The sequence below is a fragment of the Anser anser genome (genome assembly GCF_964211835.1).
Source record: "Anser anser genome assembly, chromosome: Z".
NCBI lineage: Eukaryota > Metazoa > Chordata > Aves > Anseriformes > Anatidae > Anser > Anser anser.
In genome coordinates this window covers 58,763,084-58,786,644 of record NC_139723.1, presented here as the reverse complement: position 1 = coordinate 58,786,644, position 23,561 = coordinate 58,763,084, and the positions used below count along the sequence as shown (strand labels likewise).

The following is a 23,561-nucleotide window of genomic DNA, read 5'->3' as shown; positions in this document are numbered from 1 at the left end:
AATCTGAAGGCCTTTATACTTTATTAAAAATATACATATATTTTTAATAAGTAGAGAAATAATTTAATAGGTGAGCACAGGATATCCTGGAAAGAAGCAATGAAATCAATGGAATCGAGATGATAGAAGAAAATGCTAAAAAATTGTCTTTATGAACTCTAACATAAGCCACTATTGTATTTATGCTGGAACAGTTAAGAAAGTGCACAAATCTTAATATTTTGGCTATAAAAACACTGTTATCACCTGCTATAGCTTGAGCAGGAGATCTTTCTTGTATAAATGTTTTAGAGAAATTAGTATGAATAAAATTATGAACAAATATTCATCTTTTATTAAACCCCAAACAGAACTCATAATTATGTTGAGCCACAACAAAATAAAGTGAAGACAGACTTAAAGTAAAAAAAAATCTACGAGTCTATTTTATTGAATACTGCATAAAAGAATTAGTGTATGTGTAGTAGTGTACAATGCACTTTGTATGTAAACAAAACTCTATGGCAAAAATAAACAAGGCTTGGTTTGTTTACATGTGGCAATAAGTAACTTGTCATTCATTTCTATATCCTTTTTCTCTACATGAAAATTCTTCAAATTTTTCAGTGTTTTACTGAAATTTATAATAGCAAATCAGTTTGCATACATGTTATTTTGATGTCTCCAATAACTTTCCTATGCAAGAATGAAAAATATTATGATGATGAGGATCAAATGAGGATCACAAGTGAAACGAGCTCTAGGTCTCTAAGGTGCAATCCAAATAAAACATTACATTGCTTTATTTTGCATAGTTTAATTAAGTCTTCTAGTAAAATTTAAACAGACTTTGTGTTTTAACATTACAGTTTTAGTTGAACCTTTAATGTTTCAGCTGATTCTTCAACACTTCAGCTGAACAATACATATGAAGAGCCTAAAATGATAACATTTAAAATGTGTCCCACTTAATTAGAAAGAAATCCACTACGTCTTACTTACAAAACTATAGTATACAAAATAAACAGTACCTTAAAAAAAACAGAAGACACTGTTTTAGTGTTAAAAATATAATTAAATCATTGTGATTTAAATATGGGTATAATTAATATTCCTAACAGTTGATATTGATCTATGAAAGTTATTTAGAGCAACTAAGAGAGGCTGTTTTTTGATACATGAAGACAAAGTGTTGTTGAAAGAACGAACCTCAGATTTCGTTAAATTTGGCAAATCTGACTTCAATTTGGTAATAAAATCCAGTTCTTAGCCTTTAAAATGTAGAACAGAGTTTTGATATCATTCAAGTGATTCTAGCATATCCAACTTAAAATTAAGTCTACTACTCTTAATTTGTGTTTACTGGACACATTTATACCTCACTTGATTTCACATTCAGATAAACATTTCATGTCTTTATTCTGTTGTCACGATAGAAAACTAAACTTGCAATGTGATATGTAAACCACAAAACTGCACGTTCTTGTTTGAACTTACTTGAAGGAGATGACTAGCATGACTTCTAAAAGAGGCAATATTTGTATTCAAATGTGCAAAAATTTAAATCAACTACAAATACATAGGAATATCACCAGTATTTAAATATTGAAAGTAACACCACTTTTCCAATTTTACTCAGTCTAGAGACCCACCTCCTTACTTCTGACTATAGGAAGATATTCTTGTTCTACCTATGCTTGGTAATCATAAAGCCACGTAGAAAATTGCATGACGTATCTTTCAAATAAGCCAAATGAATATTTTAAAAGAAAAAAAAAGTATTGATTTAATTAAATAAATCTGAAAGAGGAATGTTACTCTTTTCAGAAATACCTTTTTTTTTTTCTATTAAAATTATGTAAAATGCAGGCAAATGTTAGAAAACACTCTTTTTCATTTAGTCACAGAAAATAAATACAAAATTCTCTGTTACCAGCTGAAGGCTCTTGCTACATTATTGATATGTACGCTATTCACTCATTATGAGTCTTCATAAATTTTACTCTCAGAAAATAATACTACACAGTTAAAGCAGTCTCAAAGTTTATACGAGATAATAACTTTATAGATTGTACAAAAACTGTACATTTATCTATACCAACTGCTAAGAATCAAATTTAAGACACTTTATTGGATCATCTAAATTATCCAATGCTGTAGTAAACGTTCATCATCATTGCAAATAAAACTTAAAAGAATACTAGATTTTTATTTGTTACACTTGTTCTTAAATATAAAGTCCATTCATTTCATAGTCCTTTAGACTACTGATAAATCAGTATTATTAATCATCTGTTATCTCCATTGGGACATTATTCAAATCTTCTTACTCTGTATCTCCCAGTCCTATTCCCCGTTACTTCCAAATCTCTGCAACCACGTCAAAATACCCAGAAGAATTAGGTAAAAGTATTCATTATGGCAATTTTCTTAATAGGAATTAGGACAAACTGAGAAAGCTCTTAAGGGAAAGGTCTGTGTTTATGTTTAAGAGTCCACAATAGTATCTATCACAATTATAACAGCTTGCACCTTCCCATAGCATTGTAAGACACTTCCACGATGAGTTTTTTTTCCACAACACATGTTTAAGAAATGTCATGGATGAGTAAGAACGAAGTAGTATTCTGAACAAACAAATGCAAATATTTTGAAATAAGCTACCAGACATACACTAATATTGAGAAACAAACAAACAAACAAATAAAACTACAAATGCAGGGAAGTTACTTATAAGTTACATTATTTGATATTTACATAATATTTACATATTTTAACATAATTATAATCAAAAAGATTGCTTTTCCTTTTTTTCAAAAAAAAAAAGTGTTAAATGAGGCTGGTTGAATTCCCCTACAATATTCAGCTCAGACATACTACTTTGTGAGCATTCCCAAAGTTTTCACATGTATTACTTGCATGCTAAAATTTAACCTGGAAGACGTACATATTTGCAACCCATCAAGGGAAAGTCTCTTTGTGTTTAGGTTTCACTCCTGTATCTTGTTTATACATGTATTTATTTCTTACATTACAAAGAAAGTACTGTATAGTACTTACTCTGCTAGCATAATATTGCTGTATGTTCTATCACAAACATTATATCAGCCTGAAAGAACATCTTAGTGACTAAGAAACTAGTCCCAGAGATTTTACATCAGTCTGAAATACTTACTGTAGCTGGGGAAGTCCGTGTTGTATGAGTCACTGAATGACCAGAATTTTCCATTGAATTGCCAATCAGATAGGTCCCTCCTGAGCTGCTAATGAGTTGTCCTCCTGTGACACCCATCTGAATCCCTCCAGTGCCCACCATGCTATGAGAGGAGACCACTGTTGTCACCTGTGCAGAACTTCCTTGAGTATCAAAATAATTTCCCCCAGTGTTTTGGCTGTACATCTGGGTTTCTGTGTATGGATAAGTTGTAGATCGGCTTCAAGAAAAGAAAACAAAAGGAAAAGAAATTATTTGTATTGTTCATTTAACTGAGGGAAATTTTGTATTTGTAGAAATGTATGTGCAATAGATATAACCAAATTAAATAAGATTGGCAAACAATCCCTGCCTCCTCAGAGAACAACATTTCATCACGTCAAAGAACTAAATAACTAATTCAGTGACAACATTAAACCAAGTATTCAACAAATCTTATGGACAAGTTTGTTAGTCTTACCTGAAGAGGAATGGAGAAGGGAAGTATGACCAAAATTGAGGAAACAGAAAGACCTCATACAATTATTAATAAATTGTAAAGCAATTTATTAAGCTCCATGTTTTTTTTTTAATTCTACCATAAAATTTTGAATGTTAGTCATCTTACACACTTTTCATACTGTGCATGTCGCAAAATTGTGAACACGTCCTACAAATGTCAGCGAAGAAAAGCCAACATTCAGGAATCTTATGTTAATTATCAGTTTTGAATTTTTCATAGCCCTTTGTTGAAGCTTGAAATTCTGAGCTCACTGGTATTTTAGTATGTGCAGTTATTTTTACAGGGTAAATTTAAAATTTTACATGAATTAATATTAAGATGAAAAATTGCATTTAAGAAATAAAACCAAACCAAAACTATCACTTGTAAAAAGGTCATAAAGAAGTTAAAGGTGTGCAGCAGTAAAATGTTTAAATCACTTCTAACTATGAAACATATGCCTCATTAACCAGTTTACCACAAAAAACTATTCAGCTACTGAAACCTTTTATCATATGTTTCACATTCTTAACCACTCATCTTGAATCATTATAATCTATTATAATCTGTATAATCTATTTATAGTAATTGAATATGTACTTGCTTCTGTGTACAGAGTTTGATCATCACCATATTTCAAAATTGTTAATTCTGTAGCATTCATTAGTTCAAAGCCAAATTCCTTATTTTGGAAATGTCTGCCTGAAAATTTTATCTTTTTTCCCGACTGCTAAGATTTGTATCTTGGCAAGCATGACAATAGAAAAGTCAAAAGGTAAAAAACTTAAACTAAGTTTACTTAACCGTTAATTTTCTAGCTTAAACATAAAATTCTGTAGTATTGCCTGTAGTCAATTTACAAAACTATTTTGAATTTCAGAGTTTCCCATTAACTTGTATTTGCTTATGCTGAGATGCAGTCTTTCCAAGTAATTACATTTTAACAGTAGTATGATTCAAAAAAAAGATGAGAGGTGCCCAATCTCTTCATAAGTCTCCAATTTGTTTATTATAATCATATGAACTACAAAATTATATGAAAACACGCAATGAACAAGTTCAACAAAAAATTTCAGTTGCTTTTATCCAAGAGTACAAGAAGAGGAGGAAGCAGCATTCACTGTTTTATACAGTCAGTAGGTGATTAATACGCTTGTCCAGGAATTAGATGTATTTTTTTTTTCAGTTAACTAAATAAGAATTAGTTTCTTATCACAATATAGAAAAGGTAATGGAAATTTACTGTTTGTTGTTCTGTTTTTTAATTATGGAAACTTAACAGAAGATTAATTAGTTAGTAAACAACTGAGATAATGATTTCTTCTTTAACTTCAGCAAACCATTACTTTTAAAGAACTGAAGAACATCTGACACCTTATCAACAACCAAAGTCAGAACTTCTGCTATGGCTGCAGACTTCAGAGACCTACAGAAACTACAAGTTTACTTTTAAAATCTCAAAGTTTTATAAGCCTCATACTGCATTATTTCCTGTCACCTCTCCTTAACGTACTTAAATATTTTCATTTTTATTTTGAGTATTTCAAAAGCTTTTTTATCTGTGCATGAAACTTGAAGTTAACCTAAAAGACATGCCTTGCAGTCTACTGAGAACAAACATAAACTGTTTAGGGACAATGCTCATGTGGGCAGTTAATTTTTTAATATTTCTTTTGGAAATCTAACATCAGTTAATGTTTGCATTGCAATTGCCTATGTATGTGTTAGGCAACCATGCAGGTACTGATATACCTGTTTAATCAAGCCAAGGTATTATTGTGATATTGCTTACCTTGTGATGAACAAGATAACTGCTAGCAGAGCTGATGTTGCATGTGCCTTAGAGTCACACAATTTAGATCATGAACAGTGATATGCAGCATTTAGTAATGGCAGAAGCTCAGGGTAAAAAACACTTCATCCTAATGTTTGTGAAAGGAGCGAGCACTGTAAATCCACCCTCTCCCCACTCCCACCTCCCTGCCCGCAAAGAAATACTCTACTAGGTATTAGCACAGTAAGAAAATGAATGAAAGGAAAAGCCACTGCTGTCAGTAAAAATAGTTATGGCTAGAGGAAATAGACTGTCCAAAGGACATGAGCAAGATGTCACATATGCTACTTGCAGAAGTAAGTAAATTCAAGAAGCAGTTCTTCGGAGCAATGCAAAAGCTAGAGAATGCCCAGCGTTTCACAAAAAAAGTCACAATCTTCCTGTAGATGGAGAGGGAAAAGGAAATGCTTGTTTGCTTTTACCTTGTTCAGATATGTATATCATACATAGTCTCTAAGTAAGGACTGATTGTATCACAACACCTACATCTGCTTATAACTACTTCTTATCACTGGATCAAAAGCAACCTTTGGGGTAGATCAACAGGCCAGATAGATCCCAAGATAAACACACTCTTGCCTTTGTTCTAACAACTATGTTTACAGCTGATTCTTTAAAAACACATGATTATTGGAGATGATTAGCAAACCTTTAGTAACAGAGATCAAAAGGGTAATTAAAAGTCAGATACAAGTGTTATTACTACATGCAATAATAATTGCAATTTACCAAAGAGCCTTTTAGCTTAACCAAAATACAAACTAATTCAGTTGTAAACAAAAAAGCATATCCTATACCAACTGCAAGAGATGATGTTTTGGAAAGCAGTGACTCAAAGGTTTTAACTTCAATGCTTACGATAATATGAACTCTCAACCCAAAATTATGCAAAGAGAAAAATACAATGTTATACCCTTTAAACACACGCAAAGGATAATTTGAAATAAGGGAGTTATCCTACCTCTCCACAGCACTTGTAGTACAAACATGCAGTATGTTCTCAAATTATCTGACATAAATCATGTAGTCATTTCTTTCTTGTTACAAAGGTTGTCACAATCATCCTATGCCTTATTTTCTTCAACAGTTGCATATAAAGATCCTCTAGGGACTAGATAACCTCAATGTAACTGAAGTCTTCTGGATCTTTACGAGAATACCTTGTTGATATACTGGGGCTTGAGATACAAGGTAGTAAACAGAATCTAAATCCACTGAAAAATTATGAAATTCAGTGTTTATTAGAATGTAACATTAGAAAGTTCATCAGAATTCCTAAAAAACTTGAAGAATTTCGAGAAGTTGTGCAAACTAGACTATATTTACATGAAGAGCATGCCACGCAAAGCTAGAAACATTGAGTGAATTCCATCTAGATTAAAGAATCCAAGAACATGTGTCCAATGTCCAGATCCCACACTGGAAATTAACGAGACCAGCATGAGTTGGACTAGGATTGTGAAGTACTATAGGTTGAGGCACCATCTATTATACTTTATTGCTTACAAACATTTTACAATGATTTCCAAAAAACATAATGCTAGAAACAAAACACATGGAGTTGTGTTATAAAGTTGTTAATAAAAGCATACTTCTGGCAAATGAAAACAGAAAGCAGTAATTTCTAAATTCAGTAAGCCCTTGCACTGACATTACCAATTAAGTGCAATGTCCTCAATTTTATTACAGACATTGACAATAATACTACTAAGCTTAGTTTTTAGAGACACTTCTGTCTCTACAAAGACACTGACACTTTGAATAAAGGAGATAAATAAAACAATGCTGAAGAAAGAGTAAATCTTGCTATCACTCTCCCTTAGTTTTCAGAGTGCACATGCACACATGGGAAATCATTTATTCCCAGCTGCATCTATTATTCGGTTCTATGTATATGCCAAGACTCTGACCTATTTACTACTACAAATCTGTGCTCCTGCCACCCCATCATGTCTCAGTATTTACATGAACTGGTCATAGCCCCAAATTTTCTTTGAACAAATAATTGATGAGATAGACTCACCTTTCCCATATTTATATTTGCCTAGAAAGCATCACCTACTGAATTATGCCAGTTTTATTTCTGGCTTGGAAATGTTTGCTTTGGTGAAGGATTTTTCCATCACTCTACATCTTAGTAGAAAAAAAAAAACCACAAACAACCACAAACCAGATTAATTTCCTATTCCATGAACTTTTTAGAAGTCCAGACAAGTTAACTCAAGTACAGTTTGTGATTGTTTTAAATTAGGTTTTAATTTTAAATTATATTCCAGTAACTTTCGTGACTTGCAAAATAAGGAATTAGGAATTGACTTCTTGTCATCAATTACAAGCACTGATGAAGAAATAGCAAGTATCTGATAGAATGCACACTGTCTTTTAGCTAAAGATGTATACCTTCATACTGTATAACTTGAAATATTAGCTGCCCTTCACAGTGGCTGTGCAACGACTCAGTGTCAAATGTTTTATTTTTCTGTAATTCTATATTGTAAACAAAAAAGTAGTGTAATAATCATCTTGTTAATCTAGTAATAACCTGAAAAATACTCAAATGGGTTTTCTTATGGATTGCTTATATAGCTCAGCAGGCAGGCATCTAAGTATTTTTTGCTGTCATCTCTGTAATGAAATCTGTAGTGAAATCATAGTTAATGGTACTTAATTAACTATGGTATTATTTACTGGGATATTAAATATAATAAACAGTAGATGAGAATTAACATTTCAAATATTTCAGCTGTGTACCAATATAAACATGCCATTATTATTTAAAAGGAGAGGAGCTAATACTTATGATCAGTGCTGTGGTATTGCAATATGGAAGAAAACCTCTGAGTATGAAAGCCAAGAAAGTCAATTTCCCATCAGAACAATATTCTGAAATTTCTTTAACATTTTAGTGTATTATTGTGGTCCTGAAGCTGATGGTGAATTTCATGGAAACTACAAAGAACAGAATCAGTCATCTAATGTGCATGTGCAAGACAGCTGGTGGATCAGACCCAGTCAGCGTGGGTTCATGAAGGGCAAGTCCTGCCTGATCAACCTCATCTCCTTCTATGACCAGGTGACCCATCTGGTAGATGAGGGAAAGGCTGTTGACAGAGTCTACCTAGACTTCAGCAAGGCCTTTGACACGGTCTCCCACAGTATTCTCCTGGAGAAGCTGGCAGCCCATGGCTTGGACAGGTACACTCTTTGCTGGGTTAAAATCTGCCTGGACAGCCAGGCCCAGAGAGTGGTGGTGAACGGAGTGAAACCCAGCTGGTGACCGGTCACCAGTGGTGCTCTCCAGGGGTCGGTGTTGGGGCCCATCCTCTTCAATATCTTTATTGATGATTTGGATGAGGGAATTGAGTGCGCCCTCAGTAAGTTTGCAGATGACACCAAGTTGAGGGGAAATGTCGATCTGCCAGAGGGTAGGAAGGCCCTGCAGAGGGACAGGTTCAACCTGGACAGGTTGAATCGATGGGCAGAGGACAGTGGGATGAGATTCAACATGGCTAAGTGCTGGATCCTGCATTTTGGCCACAACAACCCCATGCAGTACTACAGGCTTGGGGCAGAGTGGCTGGAAAGCTGTGCAGAGGAAAAGTATCTGGGGATGCTTACTGATGCTCACCTGAACATGAGCAGGCAGTGTGCCCAGGTAGCCAAGAACGCCAACAGCATCCTGGCTTGTATTAGGAATAGTGTAACCAGGAAGACAAGGGAGGTGATCGTCCCCCTGTACTCAGCTCTGGCGAGGCCGTACCTCAGGTACCGTGTTCAGCTTTGGGCCCCTCAGTACAAGAAAGACATCGAGGCCCTGGAGTGAGTCCAGAGAAGGGCTACGAAGCTGGTGAAGGGCCTGGAACACAAGTCCTATGAGGAGCATCTGAGGGAACTGGGGTTGTTTAGTCTGGAGAAGTGGAAGCTCAGGGGGGTCCTTATTGCTCTCTACAGCTACCTGAAAGGAAGGTGCGGGGAGTTGGGGGTCGGCCTCTTCTTGCAGATAACTAGTGATAGGACTAGAGGGAATGGCCTCAAGTTGTGTCAGGGGAGGTTCAGGTTGGAAATTAGGAGAGATTTATTCTCAGAAAGAGTGGTTAGGCATGGAACAGGTTGCCCAGGGAGGTGGTGGAGTCACCGTCCCTGGGGGTGTTCAAGGAAAGGTTATATGTAGTACTCAGGGACATGGTTTAGTGTGTAATATTGGTGGCAAGGCAATGGTTGGACTAGATGATCTTGGAGGTCTTTTCCAACCTTAATGATTCTATGACTCCACGATTCTTATATGAACAGAAGGTCTCATTGCAGCCAATGCATTGCTGCAGCCTCTGGAGGTTTTGTCTCCTTTCTCCCCACAAAGAAATCTACTCCTGTAATCAGAATACTGATTCAAGGCTTTTTAATAACAGATCAATTCCCAGTGAAGTCTTCCACAAAAGAGTTCTCAATTGGTCTAAAGACAGCCAGAGATGGAAGAACTGATTAAACTGTAAATCATTGTTTCTTTCCATCAATCAAGTTAAATTGCCAAAATCAAAGTTTAAAACCTACATTATAAGAGTGTAATACGTTTGTAACCAGAGAACAAAAATCCAAGGTAAGCAATTTGCTCCATAACAATGAATAGGTGACCTTCATTGATGAAGTAGATTAGTAAATTAAGATGCAATATAGAAATGGAAATCACAGAAGAATGAATGAGGTGTAGACCCTGCTAGAAAACAAATATAAAATAGCTGCAAGTGGATCCAGTGTAAGTAGAAAGCCTCCATCATACTTTTCCAGGCATAGCAACTGTGGTGGTGATAACTGGCTCTAACCCTTTCTCAGATGAAAGTCATTGGCCATCGTATACACAGGGGTAGTGGAAGGGTAAGCATAACACCAGAGAAAAAAAGAGACTAGCAAGTACGAGAAAGATACTTAGGAAGCTAGTAATTTTAACTGCAGTCATAATTCTCTGATCAGACAGTTATACTTCAATTAGAGTAATAGTAAATTCTTAGTTTCACCCATAATCTACACGTTGTAGTACAACAAATTGGTGAAGAATGACCAGTTCAATTTGGATTCAACAGCATTATCAATTCTTAGACAATCCCAGCAATTAATCTCTCTTTGCCACACCAGAATTATCAGAAAAAAAAGTCTGGTTTTAGATTAATTAATTAGATTGCATACATTAGTAAATACTACAGTTTGAGTAGGAAAAAATTTCATGCCTAGAAAAAGGGCCTCACTTGGCTTCTTAATCTATGTGTAACCACAATATACTTTCCCTATCTATTTTAAAACTCCAGGTAACCTGCACATCACAATAATGCATTTTTGCTTTAAGATAAGAGTGACATGCTTGACAAGCAAAAGTGTTATTAACAAGACACAAAGGTAGATAACATCATTCAAATATTCTCATATTTTATATAAAGTATGTGACAAGCTGCAGGTTACACCCCTTGTATCATCATTATGCCCACAATTATAATAAAACCAAATAGTGTTTAAGTGTAGACAAATCATGATATAAAATGCGTGGGAAGAACTGTGTTATATGAATACTACATTTGCACCTGACAGACTGTGAAAGCCAACAAGCTTCCTATCATTAGAATCAAACGAATCAGTAACTATTTTCTCCTAGATATTCAAAGCGCATCCTTTGTTGCTATCATATATGGGCTTAAATCAATGTTAGTGTGCATGTTCTTTATTTCAAAATAAATAACAACTCGTTCATCAGACATACTGTAACTTTTTACTTCAGTAATCCCTGTATACTGAATTAATGTCTTAACCCTTCACTATGGGTTGCAGACTTCTTATTCCACTGCTAAAGCAGAACTATGATTTGATAGATTATGCAGTATATCCTGTATATATTTTGAGTTAGAATTAAGACTTTGATTTAGCATAGTCATAAAATAAATCAAATAAATAATCATATGAAAATAACCAAAAAGACAAAGTAGCGATCACTCTACTCAATCACATCATTTACAAACCAAACTCTATTTTCTGAAAGTTAAATTGACAACTTCTAGAGTAGGAATAAGGAGATAAATTGGATCTAATACAGTTCCATCAATTTTTCAGGATCCAAGAGGCTTGTCTTTCACAGATTTCAGTATGATGGATAGAAAAGGATGAACTGCAATCTGAACACTTGCCTAAATATTTTTAGCAAAAGAAAGGCTGGCCCCTGTGTTTTCTATCACAGCAGAACTCAACACAGTCTATGCCAGCTTTGTTTAGGGATGTAGTGAGCTTTTGATTCACTTCCAAAAACTTTCAAATGTCAATTCCACATTGATGGAGCTCTGAATAAGCAAATCTAGTGGCAAAACAAGAAGAGGAGAAACAGATACTATTTTTTATTTTATTTTATATAAATCATGTAACTTAAGTTATGTTAAAAACAGCAAATAGAAGAAAAATTCTTTATGCTCTGAAGGAAGCTAGCCAACAGCAACCTAGGGTCCCATTCCTGACAAATGAATGGCATTCCAACATGTAGTACATATACTCAATAACTTTAATTTATATCAACAACATTTTTCCATTCTTAATCTGCAGTATAAAAGTATAAGGGAAAATGAATTTCTCAAGATACAGTCTTTAAAAAATTTTGAATACAAACACAGAGTGGCCCTATTCTCCATGGAAGAAGCCAAAATCTCTAGGTTAAAGTTCCTAAAAATTTTGGACAAGAAACCATATCGCTGGCAAAGTCTTCTTCTATGTGAGGGAGAGACAATCTGGATTAGGCTCGCTTGCTAAGAAGAATGCTCTTATTGATTAGGGAAATTTTTTATATCCTATTGACTGATTCTACAGAAACTAACAAAGGGATTCAGATATAGAAACACAATAAAACAAAAACATGGAAACCTGAAAGTTCATACTAAGCAGTCAGTAACATTTGGTTTTGGTTTCTTCAAACACTGTAAGCAGTCATGTAGTACCCGTCTCATACACTGCCAAAAATGCATGTGCCAACAGCTCATGTGAGAATAACCTTTATGTGGTGTATCTGAGAGAAGCTAGTGACCATGGAATACTTCAAACCCATAACTGAATCTACTAGAAGTCTTGAACTCTCCTATTTAAAAACGAATAGCAATGTGGTGGATTCATTCTTTTTAAAAACTTTTATAAAGGACATATTTTCTTTGTCCTCTTAGAGTATATTACTCTCAGGGGAAGATGCTTACTGACACAATGATGTTCAGCTAAGTAAAGTATATAATATTACAGGGCTCAGCTTATAATATTTACAACTAGTTCTCAAATTACCCTTTGTCACCTAGGAGACAAGAAATACTCATCAACTTTTCTTTAGAAAAAAATTTCCACACGATATCTTAACTTATTCAAAGCTTGCTAGTGTTGAAATATGTTTATCTTAATTTCATATAAAATAAACGGTTACACTTTCGGAAACATACTGATCACATAAAAATCATTTAGTTGCTAAAGCAGTACAAGCTACGTTGTACCAGCAAGCTCCTCCTTCTACCTATTTTTGAAGTCACTCACATAATTGTTAAACTGTAAGCAATGTCTAGAAAAGTAAAATGGCTAGAGAAGAAACGGTGAGCAGCTATATCAGCAAAACTACAGCAGCATAAATAAAAATGTGCAGTCTCCTGCATGGAAACAGTTTTTCATGGCTATTTATCCATTCACATCTTTAAAATTTTTTTTTCCCCCAGCCACCCACTCATCCTCGACTTTTGTTAGATCTGTTTGTCATCATTTTCTGCCTTCTGTCTTCTAGAATGTGAATCCCACATTCTCAATCCCTTTCACCAGTACTTTACCTAAAATTAACAGCCACTGCCTAATTGATCCCAGTCCAGATCTTAGCAGAGACTTTTTGTCTTTCACTTACTGCTATTAGTTGTATCGTTTGACAATTTGATTATAGCATTCAATAATTTAACATCTCAACAGAATAAAACATTTTTTGTTAGAAAAAATGTAATCTAGAAACTCAGAAAAAGTTTAAACTGCACAAAAGTTTAAACACATTCCTAATGCCACTGCTCAGATTTAAATTCCCAGTTGAAAGTGCTCAAGTACTAGAACTTTTTAAGAAAAGCTAATTAACATGTAGGAAAATTAGGATGTTTTCCTTTATCTCAACAGCTGAATGTCCTCAGCTAAAATGTCTTCAATTTTCAAAAACAATGTAAGCCAATTAAATTAGTTCAAAGAAAAGTAGCTTTCTTCACAGAAAATGGAAAACCTAAATGCTTACAGTTTAACAATCTTATGAGTGACTTTCAGTTGTTGTGATACCTTAAACTAGATACCAGTCAACACTCATTCTTAATAACTGGACAGTCTAATGAATATTTAAAATATTGTTTAGGATTTACAATTGAGAAGAAAGCAGACAAGATAGTATATGACAGTAGTGATTGACCAAAGCAGGCTGCTAGTCTTAACATCAGAAGTCTCTGAATCAAATTATGTTGCTCTTTTGAATCACTTTTGGATTAGCATCAACATATACTAAAAACAGTAAATAAGCTTTCTAAATGACTTTTATTTCTTCCTCAACCCAGTAACATACCAAAAATAGCAAAAGGCAGGTAAGTGAAAAAGACAGGCAGGGAAGTTCCTTCCCAAGCAACATGATCTTATTTTAAACTAACTTCAGAGCTGGCCCTGCTCCAAGCCATGGATTAGACTAGATAACCTCCAGAGGTCCCATCAAACCTAGCTTATCATTCTATGTTTCTAAACTTGTGTGTTGAAGAAAGGAATGTGATGTTGGAAAAGCACATTCAGGGAAAAGCAGGAAATGCACAATAATAGCCACAAAAGAGGCTAGAGAAGCAGCGAAAGAAGATAGCATTACTCTCTTTCCTCTGCCTCTCCTCATTCTTTTGGATTTTTTTTTTAATCATTTTATTAAACAAAGGAATGAATTACATTATTACTTTCTCTGAATAATAACTGCAGCCATTGGAACTTTTTATGGATTTGCCACTATGATTGCAGAGAGGAAGACAGAAGGCCTATGAGAAGATAACACTACCACAAAGTTACACAGCACATCCTATGAATAGAACTTACTCATAAACCTAAAAGGTGCTTCTTCAAAGAGCACTATGCTGTACACATGTAACTTCATTTAAGTCCAGCTAAAACAATCACAAGAATTCTTTTCACGCAACAATTATACCTTTATAAATAGTGAATTTAGCTTTTCATACAAAAACTATTTCAAATGACAATAGTAAAAACTTTGATTAATCCTTTTTTTTTTCCAACTTGAAATGAGTTGTTGATAGAATCTTACTGAAAATATACATTCAACTTCACATTTTAATAAACAAATTCTGATCATTTGCCAACTTACATAGCTCCATTAGTGTAGACCGTGTCACTTCCTTCCACGTACTGAACCTGGGCTGGGTAGACATGCTGTACCTGTTGCACAGTCTGCACTTGTTGCACCTGAAAACAAGAACACCATAAAATTGGGATGCTGTCATAAAAAGACTGAAAAATTACATTTACTAAGGAAGAAAGTGTCCTTTGTCCACATGTATGCCTTTTCTTATTTCATTTTAGCCATGAATAACACAAGCCTTAATATACTTCTTAATGTACTTTAACACACAGCTTAAATGTGCTACAATAAATTTAGAAATATACGTTTACAACAAAATGATTTAGATCTTGTTCAACTGGGGTTAAACTACAGTGGTTTAAGTTTTTTCTAGTAATGTCTTGACCCATAGGTACAATTACGGATCAAGAACCCCACTGTGTCACCCTCTTTCCAGAATATCAGCAGCTATAACATACTCCAAGAAAAACTTTTTATAATACCAATGCGTTAAACAAGAAGAAGCAGTATGGCATTTTCATCTATATTGCTGAGAAGGTATGCCTGCCTTGCAAAAGTGTATCACTGGTCACAAGACTACTCCTTTGACTCATATACTATGTGAAGCAGTTCAAGGTTATGAAAATTTCCTGTCCAGTCTTAATTTTTTTCTTCTGCAATAGTAGAGATTAAGAAACCCGTATTTTTACATGATATTGTCCAGAGAAGCCATATTTCAGTGGTGCTAAACCTAAAAGAAGCAAAAGGATTTAGAGACTTCTTAGACTAGCACAATATTACCCTAGAACTGAATCAAGAAAGTGACAATGCACATATTTATTCAATAGATTTAATATAAACTACTTGTGAATGACTGCTGTTTTTCTCAGATATTTTGTTATGAGGCAAATTCAGCTTGATCCAGTTGCTCCTAAGAACAGCAAACACCATAATCCCAGATCAAACTGCATCTCTTACATTTGATGGATCATCTCTAAGAGCTCTTTGAGAATATCCTCATTGTCATACCTTCACTCCACTATATTCTAAAGGTTTATTTAAATAAGCACAATTTTCTTAGTCTTTTATAGTACTGCCTCAGACTGTGAAAGGAAAACCTAGGTTTTGCACAGAAAACTTTTCTTAGGTTGGTATTAAAATTCTGAAAACAAAGGCAACAGTGTTTTGAATCCAGCTTTACTAGCATGATAGCAATGGTGTGACACAATATGATGATTGAACTATCTATTAAAAGGCACATTTTTCTGACTTGCTATGTAAGTCACTATCTACATTGGCACAAATTCCTGAAATACGATTTATTCACTTCAAAAAAAAAAAAAAAAAAAAGACTATAAAGATATTTCTAATTATTAAGATAAAGTGTTTATGTACTTTACTGTGAAACATATGTGCCACAGACTACAAAAGTTTTAAAGCTTGACTCTAAAAGTATTTCTTCTTCTCAGGTGACTGTAGTTCTATGATGACCTGTAATCAATGGGAGAGTAAGAGTCACTGTTGAGCAGAGCACTGAACTGATCTACTTAACCTATACAGAGAGAAAACATCTTTAAAACAGACTTTGTTCTTAAAAGCAGTAATTTGTCACCTTCCATGTAACAGATTAGTTCCATTTTCTGTCCCAGTAGTACACCAGTGGAAATACTGGGGAAATGATGCAATTATCAACATGCTTCTGTCCAATCTCTCTGAAAAATCCTTCATTCCCTGCTCACACGCAGTGAATATGGCTTACTCCCTATTAAAAAACTAACAAACAAACAAAAACAAACAAGCAAAAAAAAAACACACTGTGTTTTATTAATAAAGGGAATTGATTTCTTCCCTAAAACCTCCAAACAGTTACAATGGAACTTACTATACATATAACTGCAACATTAAAAACTTCCTGTCAGTCAATGCAGGTCACGTTCCCATTCTATACAAGCTATTATAGTCTTGTTATAAGAATATAATACTCTTGGATGCAGGCTGCAACGATTTCATAAACTGTGGATTCAGCACAGTGCAACATCTGTAACATGGATCTGAGAGGATACTGCAGGAAGGAAGTGGTATAGCGTGTATCAAAGCTCAGACACGGAACTGAAAAATTTCAAAACATATTTAATTTCTGATTTGGAATGAAAAAACACCTGTTTCATTTTCCACAGAACAAAAAAATAATTAAAAAAAAAAGTTTAAAAGAAAGTTTTCATTGAATAGTTTCAAATTTTCACCAATTTTTACATATATTATCTATGGGCCTAATATGCAGTACTGCCAGAAATATGACTTTATGCAAATAAAACAACATTTTTTAAATTGGCATTTAAGAATGGTTAAAGTGCAGGGCTAATAAGAACATCTAATCTTCTTTTGTAGATAAAAGTATTTTTCTTTTAAATTTTAATAATGAAGTTCAATAAAGCCAGATTACAAAAAAGAGTTATTTTGCTTCAGGTTCTCCAAAACTCAGTACTGCTAAAGTTAAATTGATTGTATTCCAATACACTGTATTGCACTGTATGTACCTCTGACTTTCTCTACCTCAAGGCTTTTAAATATTTTTCCTGACAAGGAATATCAAATAAGTGACCTTTAGAGTGGCCTTGCATTTGAAAATTCTGCCATGCTGAAACTCTTTGGCATGTGATACTTTAAATTCTACTTTTATTTCCTATTTTACTTCATTTTGGGAAAAATGTTTTCATTAGAGTTTTATTAGTTTAAGTGCCTGTGGATTTTTTCTTTAATCTCCAGGGACAGGAAGAAATCAAGTGCATACATACACTCTCCATGAACATACTATTATTCGAGAAGAATTTAGCTATGAAGAAACAAAATACCAAAGGAAAAAAAAAATAAATTTTTATGCAAATTGTAAAAATCGTTTTGTCTTCTATTTATCATTTTCCTTGCACATTTTATTAAACAGGTTAAGGAATTGCATTAGATATGTTCTTTAGTTTTGGGGCAGAACAGAAACTGAAGACCACTGAGAGAACATTCAACAGATACCTAAACCAAAATGGCCTACTTGCATAAAAACAAAGAAACAAAAAAACAGCCAACACACACAGAAAAAGCTTCCCAATAATTTAATTAAATGATTAAGGCTGAAAACAGAAAACACAATGAAATATTTATTACAAAGCAACAGTACTCAAGTTCACAAATTTTATGTTTGTGGGGTTGACTGGTGAACTAGTCATGGGAATTGTTATTATAGTCTGGCCAGAAAACGGAAAATTAACTGGCTGGCATAGGAAATAATGAGTTAAATAGGGTCAAACAGAAGATCATTCATTCCTCTTGCTTCAGTGATTCTAGCCTGGAATAACTGGAACAGGATTAGAAGTACGCAGCTGAAATGTTCCAAGAGAACAAGAGGAGAATGAAAACTTATTTTGATATACATGTGTAATTTTAATCACTAGTTGAAGAAAAAACAAAAAGAAAATTATATTGTTAATGATACTATCTCAAAGGAGCAAATGAGGGACTAAGTCGTATTATATCTATGAGAGTTTGTCAACAAAGGAAATTGAATAAAAGCATACGGAAATACAGAAAATACTTTTAAGCACAAAAGCAAAATTTAAGAGAAAATTCTTATTTGAGATTTGCTGATGTTCAAAGCACTAGTAATCAAAGAGTAGAAAAATACAGTAAAATATATAAGGATTTTTAAACCACATTTAAAAGAGAACACAGAATTGTTCACAGTGCCTATCCCAAATAGTTGTATATGCATCTTCTGTCCTCATATATAAAAATAATGTTTCTACTTTCATTAGTATGGATTACTTTTGGCAAGCAATATATAAATAGCATATGCTGTAATATTCTAAGCACATTCATATTTATATAGTGCTTAATGTCAGCTCGTGATTACGTTTTTCATATGCTAAACATGATTTTGCATTGAGACTAATTTTGATTACCAGAATTCTGCATCTTCAGTTTAATGAAACAATTCTTTCTACAGGTGATGGCCATGGTGTATGTTGACTACAAGAATTGCTTTGTTCAACTTCTGATGCATTGATATACCTTTGTAAAACAGATTATATGATTATTTTTAGTTTTATTTCTCCAATCCTTCTACTTTGCATAACATAAACTACTAAGTGCAGTTAATTTTTAATCTTTAGAAACTTTCTGCTCTGTGTTACAGCACTTGTTGAAAAAACAATGATACATTACTGAAAAATCCCCCCTATCTGAGGAAGCAGACTGAGAAAATTCCTCAGGCTATTAAGACAGTTTAATTATACTCCCAACATTTTGGTCTTACCCTTGTTGCTTTTGGGTTACACATGTATATGTTTGTCCCCTCACCATTCCCCTCTATTCCATCTCAAGAGTGACTGTTGCTGTGCTGCATATAAATAACTGCCACCATTGCAATTTTCACCAGAAGGGAATTCTAGGTTTTCATTAATGGTATCTGTCTTTTTTTTTTCCTTTCTGTTTTGAAGTACCACAGCAGAGCTTTATGAAAGCCATATATATACTAGCTATATGCAAATTAGGGATTTGTTTAGTTGAAAGTATCAGGGGGCACTCTTTTGTTGTTTGCTGAAAAGACAGGATGCTTCAATACAACACAGCTGTAAGAGAAAGGCTTTCATTACACCCTTTCACTAATCCAGTTGGTTCTTCTGCGCAAAAAAAGTTAATTTGGAAAGATACAGCATACATTTTGTGGGCAATGAAAAAACACTGATACCATGAAAATAACCCCAAATTCATACAGGCATGAGATGTAATTTAAGTATGGTGTACAAACAGTAAAGCAAACGTTGAAAATAAAGATCTCACAGGAAAAAAATGAAATATTATACACAGCTTTAATATTAATTAAAAATTAATCTAAAATGTTCTTATTCAGTAAAATGTGTTAATAAATTACTATAAACATGAAAAGAGGAAAGATTCAGCTTACACCAAACTGTTGTACATACACAAATACATGTTATAGTAACTTAGAATTAGCTAAATTCAAGAAGTACCCTATTGCTTTCGTAGATTATATTCATATAACGCTATAAAATGAATGTGAATATTCACATATTTTGTGGATACAGCTGGCATTATTATCAAGTATGTCTTTTATAAGCCATACAAAAAAAAAAAAAAAAAAGAAGAATTGAATATTGTATATAGTATTCACCTAAAACCTTCCCTCACACTTTCAACATTGGTAACTTTGAACACGCAAAAATAATAAGGCCTCTATCTCCCATCTAAATAATGGCATAATCAAATTAGCATTTGTTTCTCCTGATTTTCTTTAGGCAAATTGACCTGCTCCTAATGAATATACCTAATGCCGAATATTTAGGCAAATGCAACCTACACGCAGAGAATTCTTCAGGGCAGATCACACCTACAGTTTCCTCTACACAATGATTGTTTCAGTGTTTGATGTTCTTTTTTTTTCCCCCCTCACCTTACAGCTGAAAGTACCTATCCCACCCACATTCTTCATCACATTTCTCAATGGCATAGCATGTTCACATCTTCACTCTTCCTTTTCTCCTCACCATACAGCCACATCTTTTAAAATTCCTAATGTTTTCTCAATAATTCTATAATCTATTTTCTTTCTCTACAAATAAGTATCTCCCACATATCATGTTTTACTCGCTGCAATACTGTCTATATTGACTGGTCTAACATTCTCGTTGCCTATTCAATGCCTGCAAAATTTTGCAAAACTCCTCTTCCTTGGCTGAGTTGATCCACTTAACTTTTCTTTCTGAAACATTATGTTGATTCCTACTGGCAGAGTTGGAGGCAATTGGAAAAGTATAGTCTAATATTACCATGAGGAAAAATCATCCAAAATACTGATAGATTACTGAATGCAAGGGAAAACTCAGAAAGCAGTAGTACTAAAGAAGATGTAACAGCTGATCAAGGGCAGTTTTCCAAACTTGCATCCCACCACCACAACAATGATAATAACAACAACAACAACAACAACAACAATAATAATAATAATAATTAGTTCTCATTAAGGCCTAATAAGGCCAAAACAATAAAACAATCCACTCCTTGGCTTCTGCCTTTTGACATGAGTATTATATTGATAAATTGGAATAACTTCAGAAAAGATACAAACAACAGGTGACAGAGATAAATGTGTTAATTATGCAGGAAAATAAAGAGCCAAATCTATCCTACAAGTTTGCAGAAAAGCAGCAATTTTACACAACCAAAGTTTATAAATACCAAAGCCATGTGCATTGTTCATTTTCTTATGAAAAAAATATAACAGAAATGCATAGAAGATCCCATCCTTACACTTAATCAATTCAATGGTTAGAACTAAAATACTATAAAGTATCCTGTATGCCACTAAACAGTTTCCAATCTTCAATCCATCACAGTGATCAGTATTCACATAGATCAAATTCATATGTAAATTAGACCACCATATATTTAAGATATTTGCTTAAATAAACAACTGTGTAGCACTACCAAATTGCAGTATTTTATCTAAAAAGCTGAAATACAGCAGTAACAAAGAATAAATCAAATAAGCTACGTCCAACAAGTATCTGTCATCATATGAGAACATAAAAACATGTCAAGTTATCCAGATCATATTTCATAAATAAAAAGAAGTCCTGTACTTTACAGTGCTTAAAAAAATAATTAGCCAGACAAAATCTCCTATAAAGAGTTTTCTGAGTTGAAGCATCACTGAAGCATCAATTAAAACTTAGTACACTACTAAAGAACCTCTATTCTAATCAACATCAAGTTAGGAGAGAGCTGTACAATAGTTTGAACTCAGGAATATACTTCATACAACTATTGATTCACTAATGGTGAATTCTGAGCAAATACACCAAAAGACTTAAATAACATTTTTAAGTCCAATATTAATGCTTTGAAACATTTTTGTTTTAAAAAAAAGCTTGCATCCTAAAAGATACATGAACATACAAGCAGAAGCTATAGTACTGAAAGGCATTTGAAATGTAGTTTGTACATCAGGTAGAAAATGTTAGAAAAATGTAGGAGTGTGTGGAAAAATGTTACAAAAGCACATACCACCAGGAAAACATATATCACCTGGAATTAAACTTGATAAAATGCCAAAAAAATAATTTAGGGAACAGTATTTCACTGGCAGAGACAGACTACACTATTTAATAAGTTATGTCTAATTCTCAAATTAGTGATTTTGAAATTAGTGATTTTTGAAGTCAGTTTTTGATGAAAACCAACATCGGTTGTCACCTAGAGTACTTGTCACAGAGACAGCTAATTTCTGTGTAAACAGGAAAAATCTTAGACAGTTGTTACTGCTTTCATGTTCAGTCCCCTTTTTCAACCTCACAACTTTTTCTTTTTTCCTTCAGTCACCAATCAAAGCTTGTGGGTGCTACATAAGTGAGTGACAATCTCATGTAACAGAGGTGTAAACTGTGCTGGCTGCTACAAGTCTTTTTACTTTCCTGGCAAATGCACATTATGAATTACATATGGTCATACCACAAATACTTTCATGACGTTGTATAAAGATCTGCAGTGAATCAAGGCTAGAGATTAATCACTTTACATTGCAACATTTATATTGCACTTAATTGGAACTCAAAACTAAAGGAAAAATGATACAGCCAGCAATATCATAAATATACTCATTAATCACGATTCAAAGGAATAAATGTAATATTCAGAGATATAAATTAAATTTTTACAAGTTATTAGATAAAGTACCTACTTTAAAGTACCTACCTCTAACCTACTGTTAGAATCATGTATGCTGGTGCTTGTCAAGATACTCTAGTTCAAGGAACAGACCTTGAAAACAGACTGCCTTTCTAGGTGGCTACTTTAGTTCCAGCAAAATAAAATCATTAAAGCAAAGCAAAACAGTTCATTCAGCAGCCCCGTACAAAATCAAGTTCTTTACTACATTGTGAAGAACTATCCCTCAGGATTTTTTATTTCTTCCCAAAACTAACACCACCTACCTGTTGCTGAACTGGTACTTGCTGTACTACCTGCGTGGGCACTGCTGCTTGGCTAGCCACAGATGTCTGTAAAGTCACAGTTGAACCTGTATCCGACCCAGTCTCTGATGTCTGCATCGTGGTCTCTGAATAAAATTAAGAAGTAAAATTAAAAGGTTAGTGCATTTATTTATTTATTATTTTTCATTTTGGCACTTATTTTGGCACCCTAATTTGGGGGTTTTGTCACTTAGCCTAATTGGATATCAAAATCAGCTAATATCAATCTCAGTATTAGCTAAAAGGCAACCTTTCCCCTGCTAGCATGAGTTACTGCAAATGCTTTCTATCTTACTTTTTTCATACTTATATTTAAAATATCTTTTATTTACATATGCAGAGATATCTCACTTTGTTACTTTAGAAATAACTCAAAAATCAGCAGCAAGTAAAGTCTTCTCTAAGCTCTTAACTGGTCATCATTCAAAACTTTTTATTTTCTTTCGTACTGAATTATACTAAAAACTCTATACAAAGTTTAAAGGTAAGCTTATAACACTTCACAAAATGAAGGGTTGTAATCTGGAAAGCAGTCTCTGAAAAGCATTTAACGAGTCACAGTGAAAAAGCAACTCAAACACCCTTCAGCAGAAAGCATTAAAGCAACCGTTGTAGTTGTAATCTGAGAAGAAATACTACCACTAAAACCATAAAGTACATATGCAATAGAAAAG

The 23,561-nt window shown here is 33.8% G+C and overlaps 1 protein-coding gene across 13 annotated transcripts in view; it reads right to left on the bottom strand.

Annotated features, from left to right (window-relative positions):
* RFX3 (regulatory factor X3) overlaps positions 1-23,561 on the bottom strand; it is a 127,662-nt gene that overhangs the window by 44,608 nt on the left and 59,493 nt on the right. For 12 of the 13 annotated variants that reach the window (XM_083817780.1, XM_083817781.1, XM_083817785.1 and 9 more), the window contains 3 exons: positions 22,849-22,973; positions 14,876-14,973; positions 3,155-3,413 (listed from right to left, as the gene is read on the bottom strand). In XM_083817780.1, the coding sequence (XP_083673906.1) occupies positions 3,155-3,413; positions 14,876-14,973; positions 22,849-22,965 (474 nt within the window). In that variant the 5' untranslated portion in view covers positions 22,966-22,973. Of the gene's footprint in view, positions 1-3,154; positions 3,414-14,875; positions 14,974-16,460; positions 22,812-22,848; positions 22,974-23,561 lie in introns of those variants that run through there. The other variant, XM_083817778.1, reaches the window with a different exon arrangement.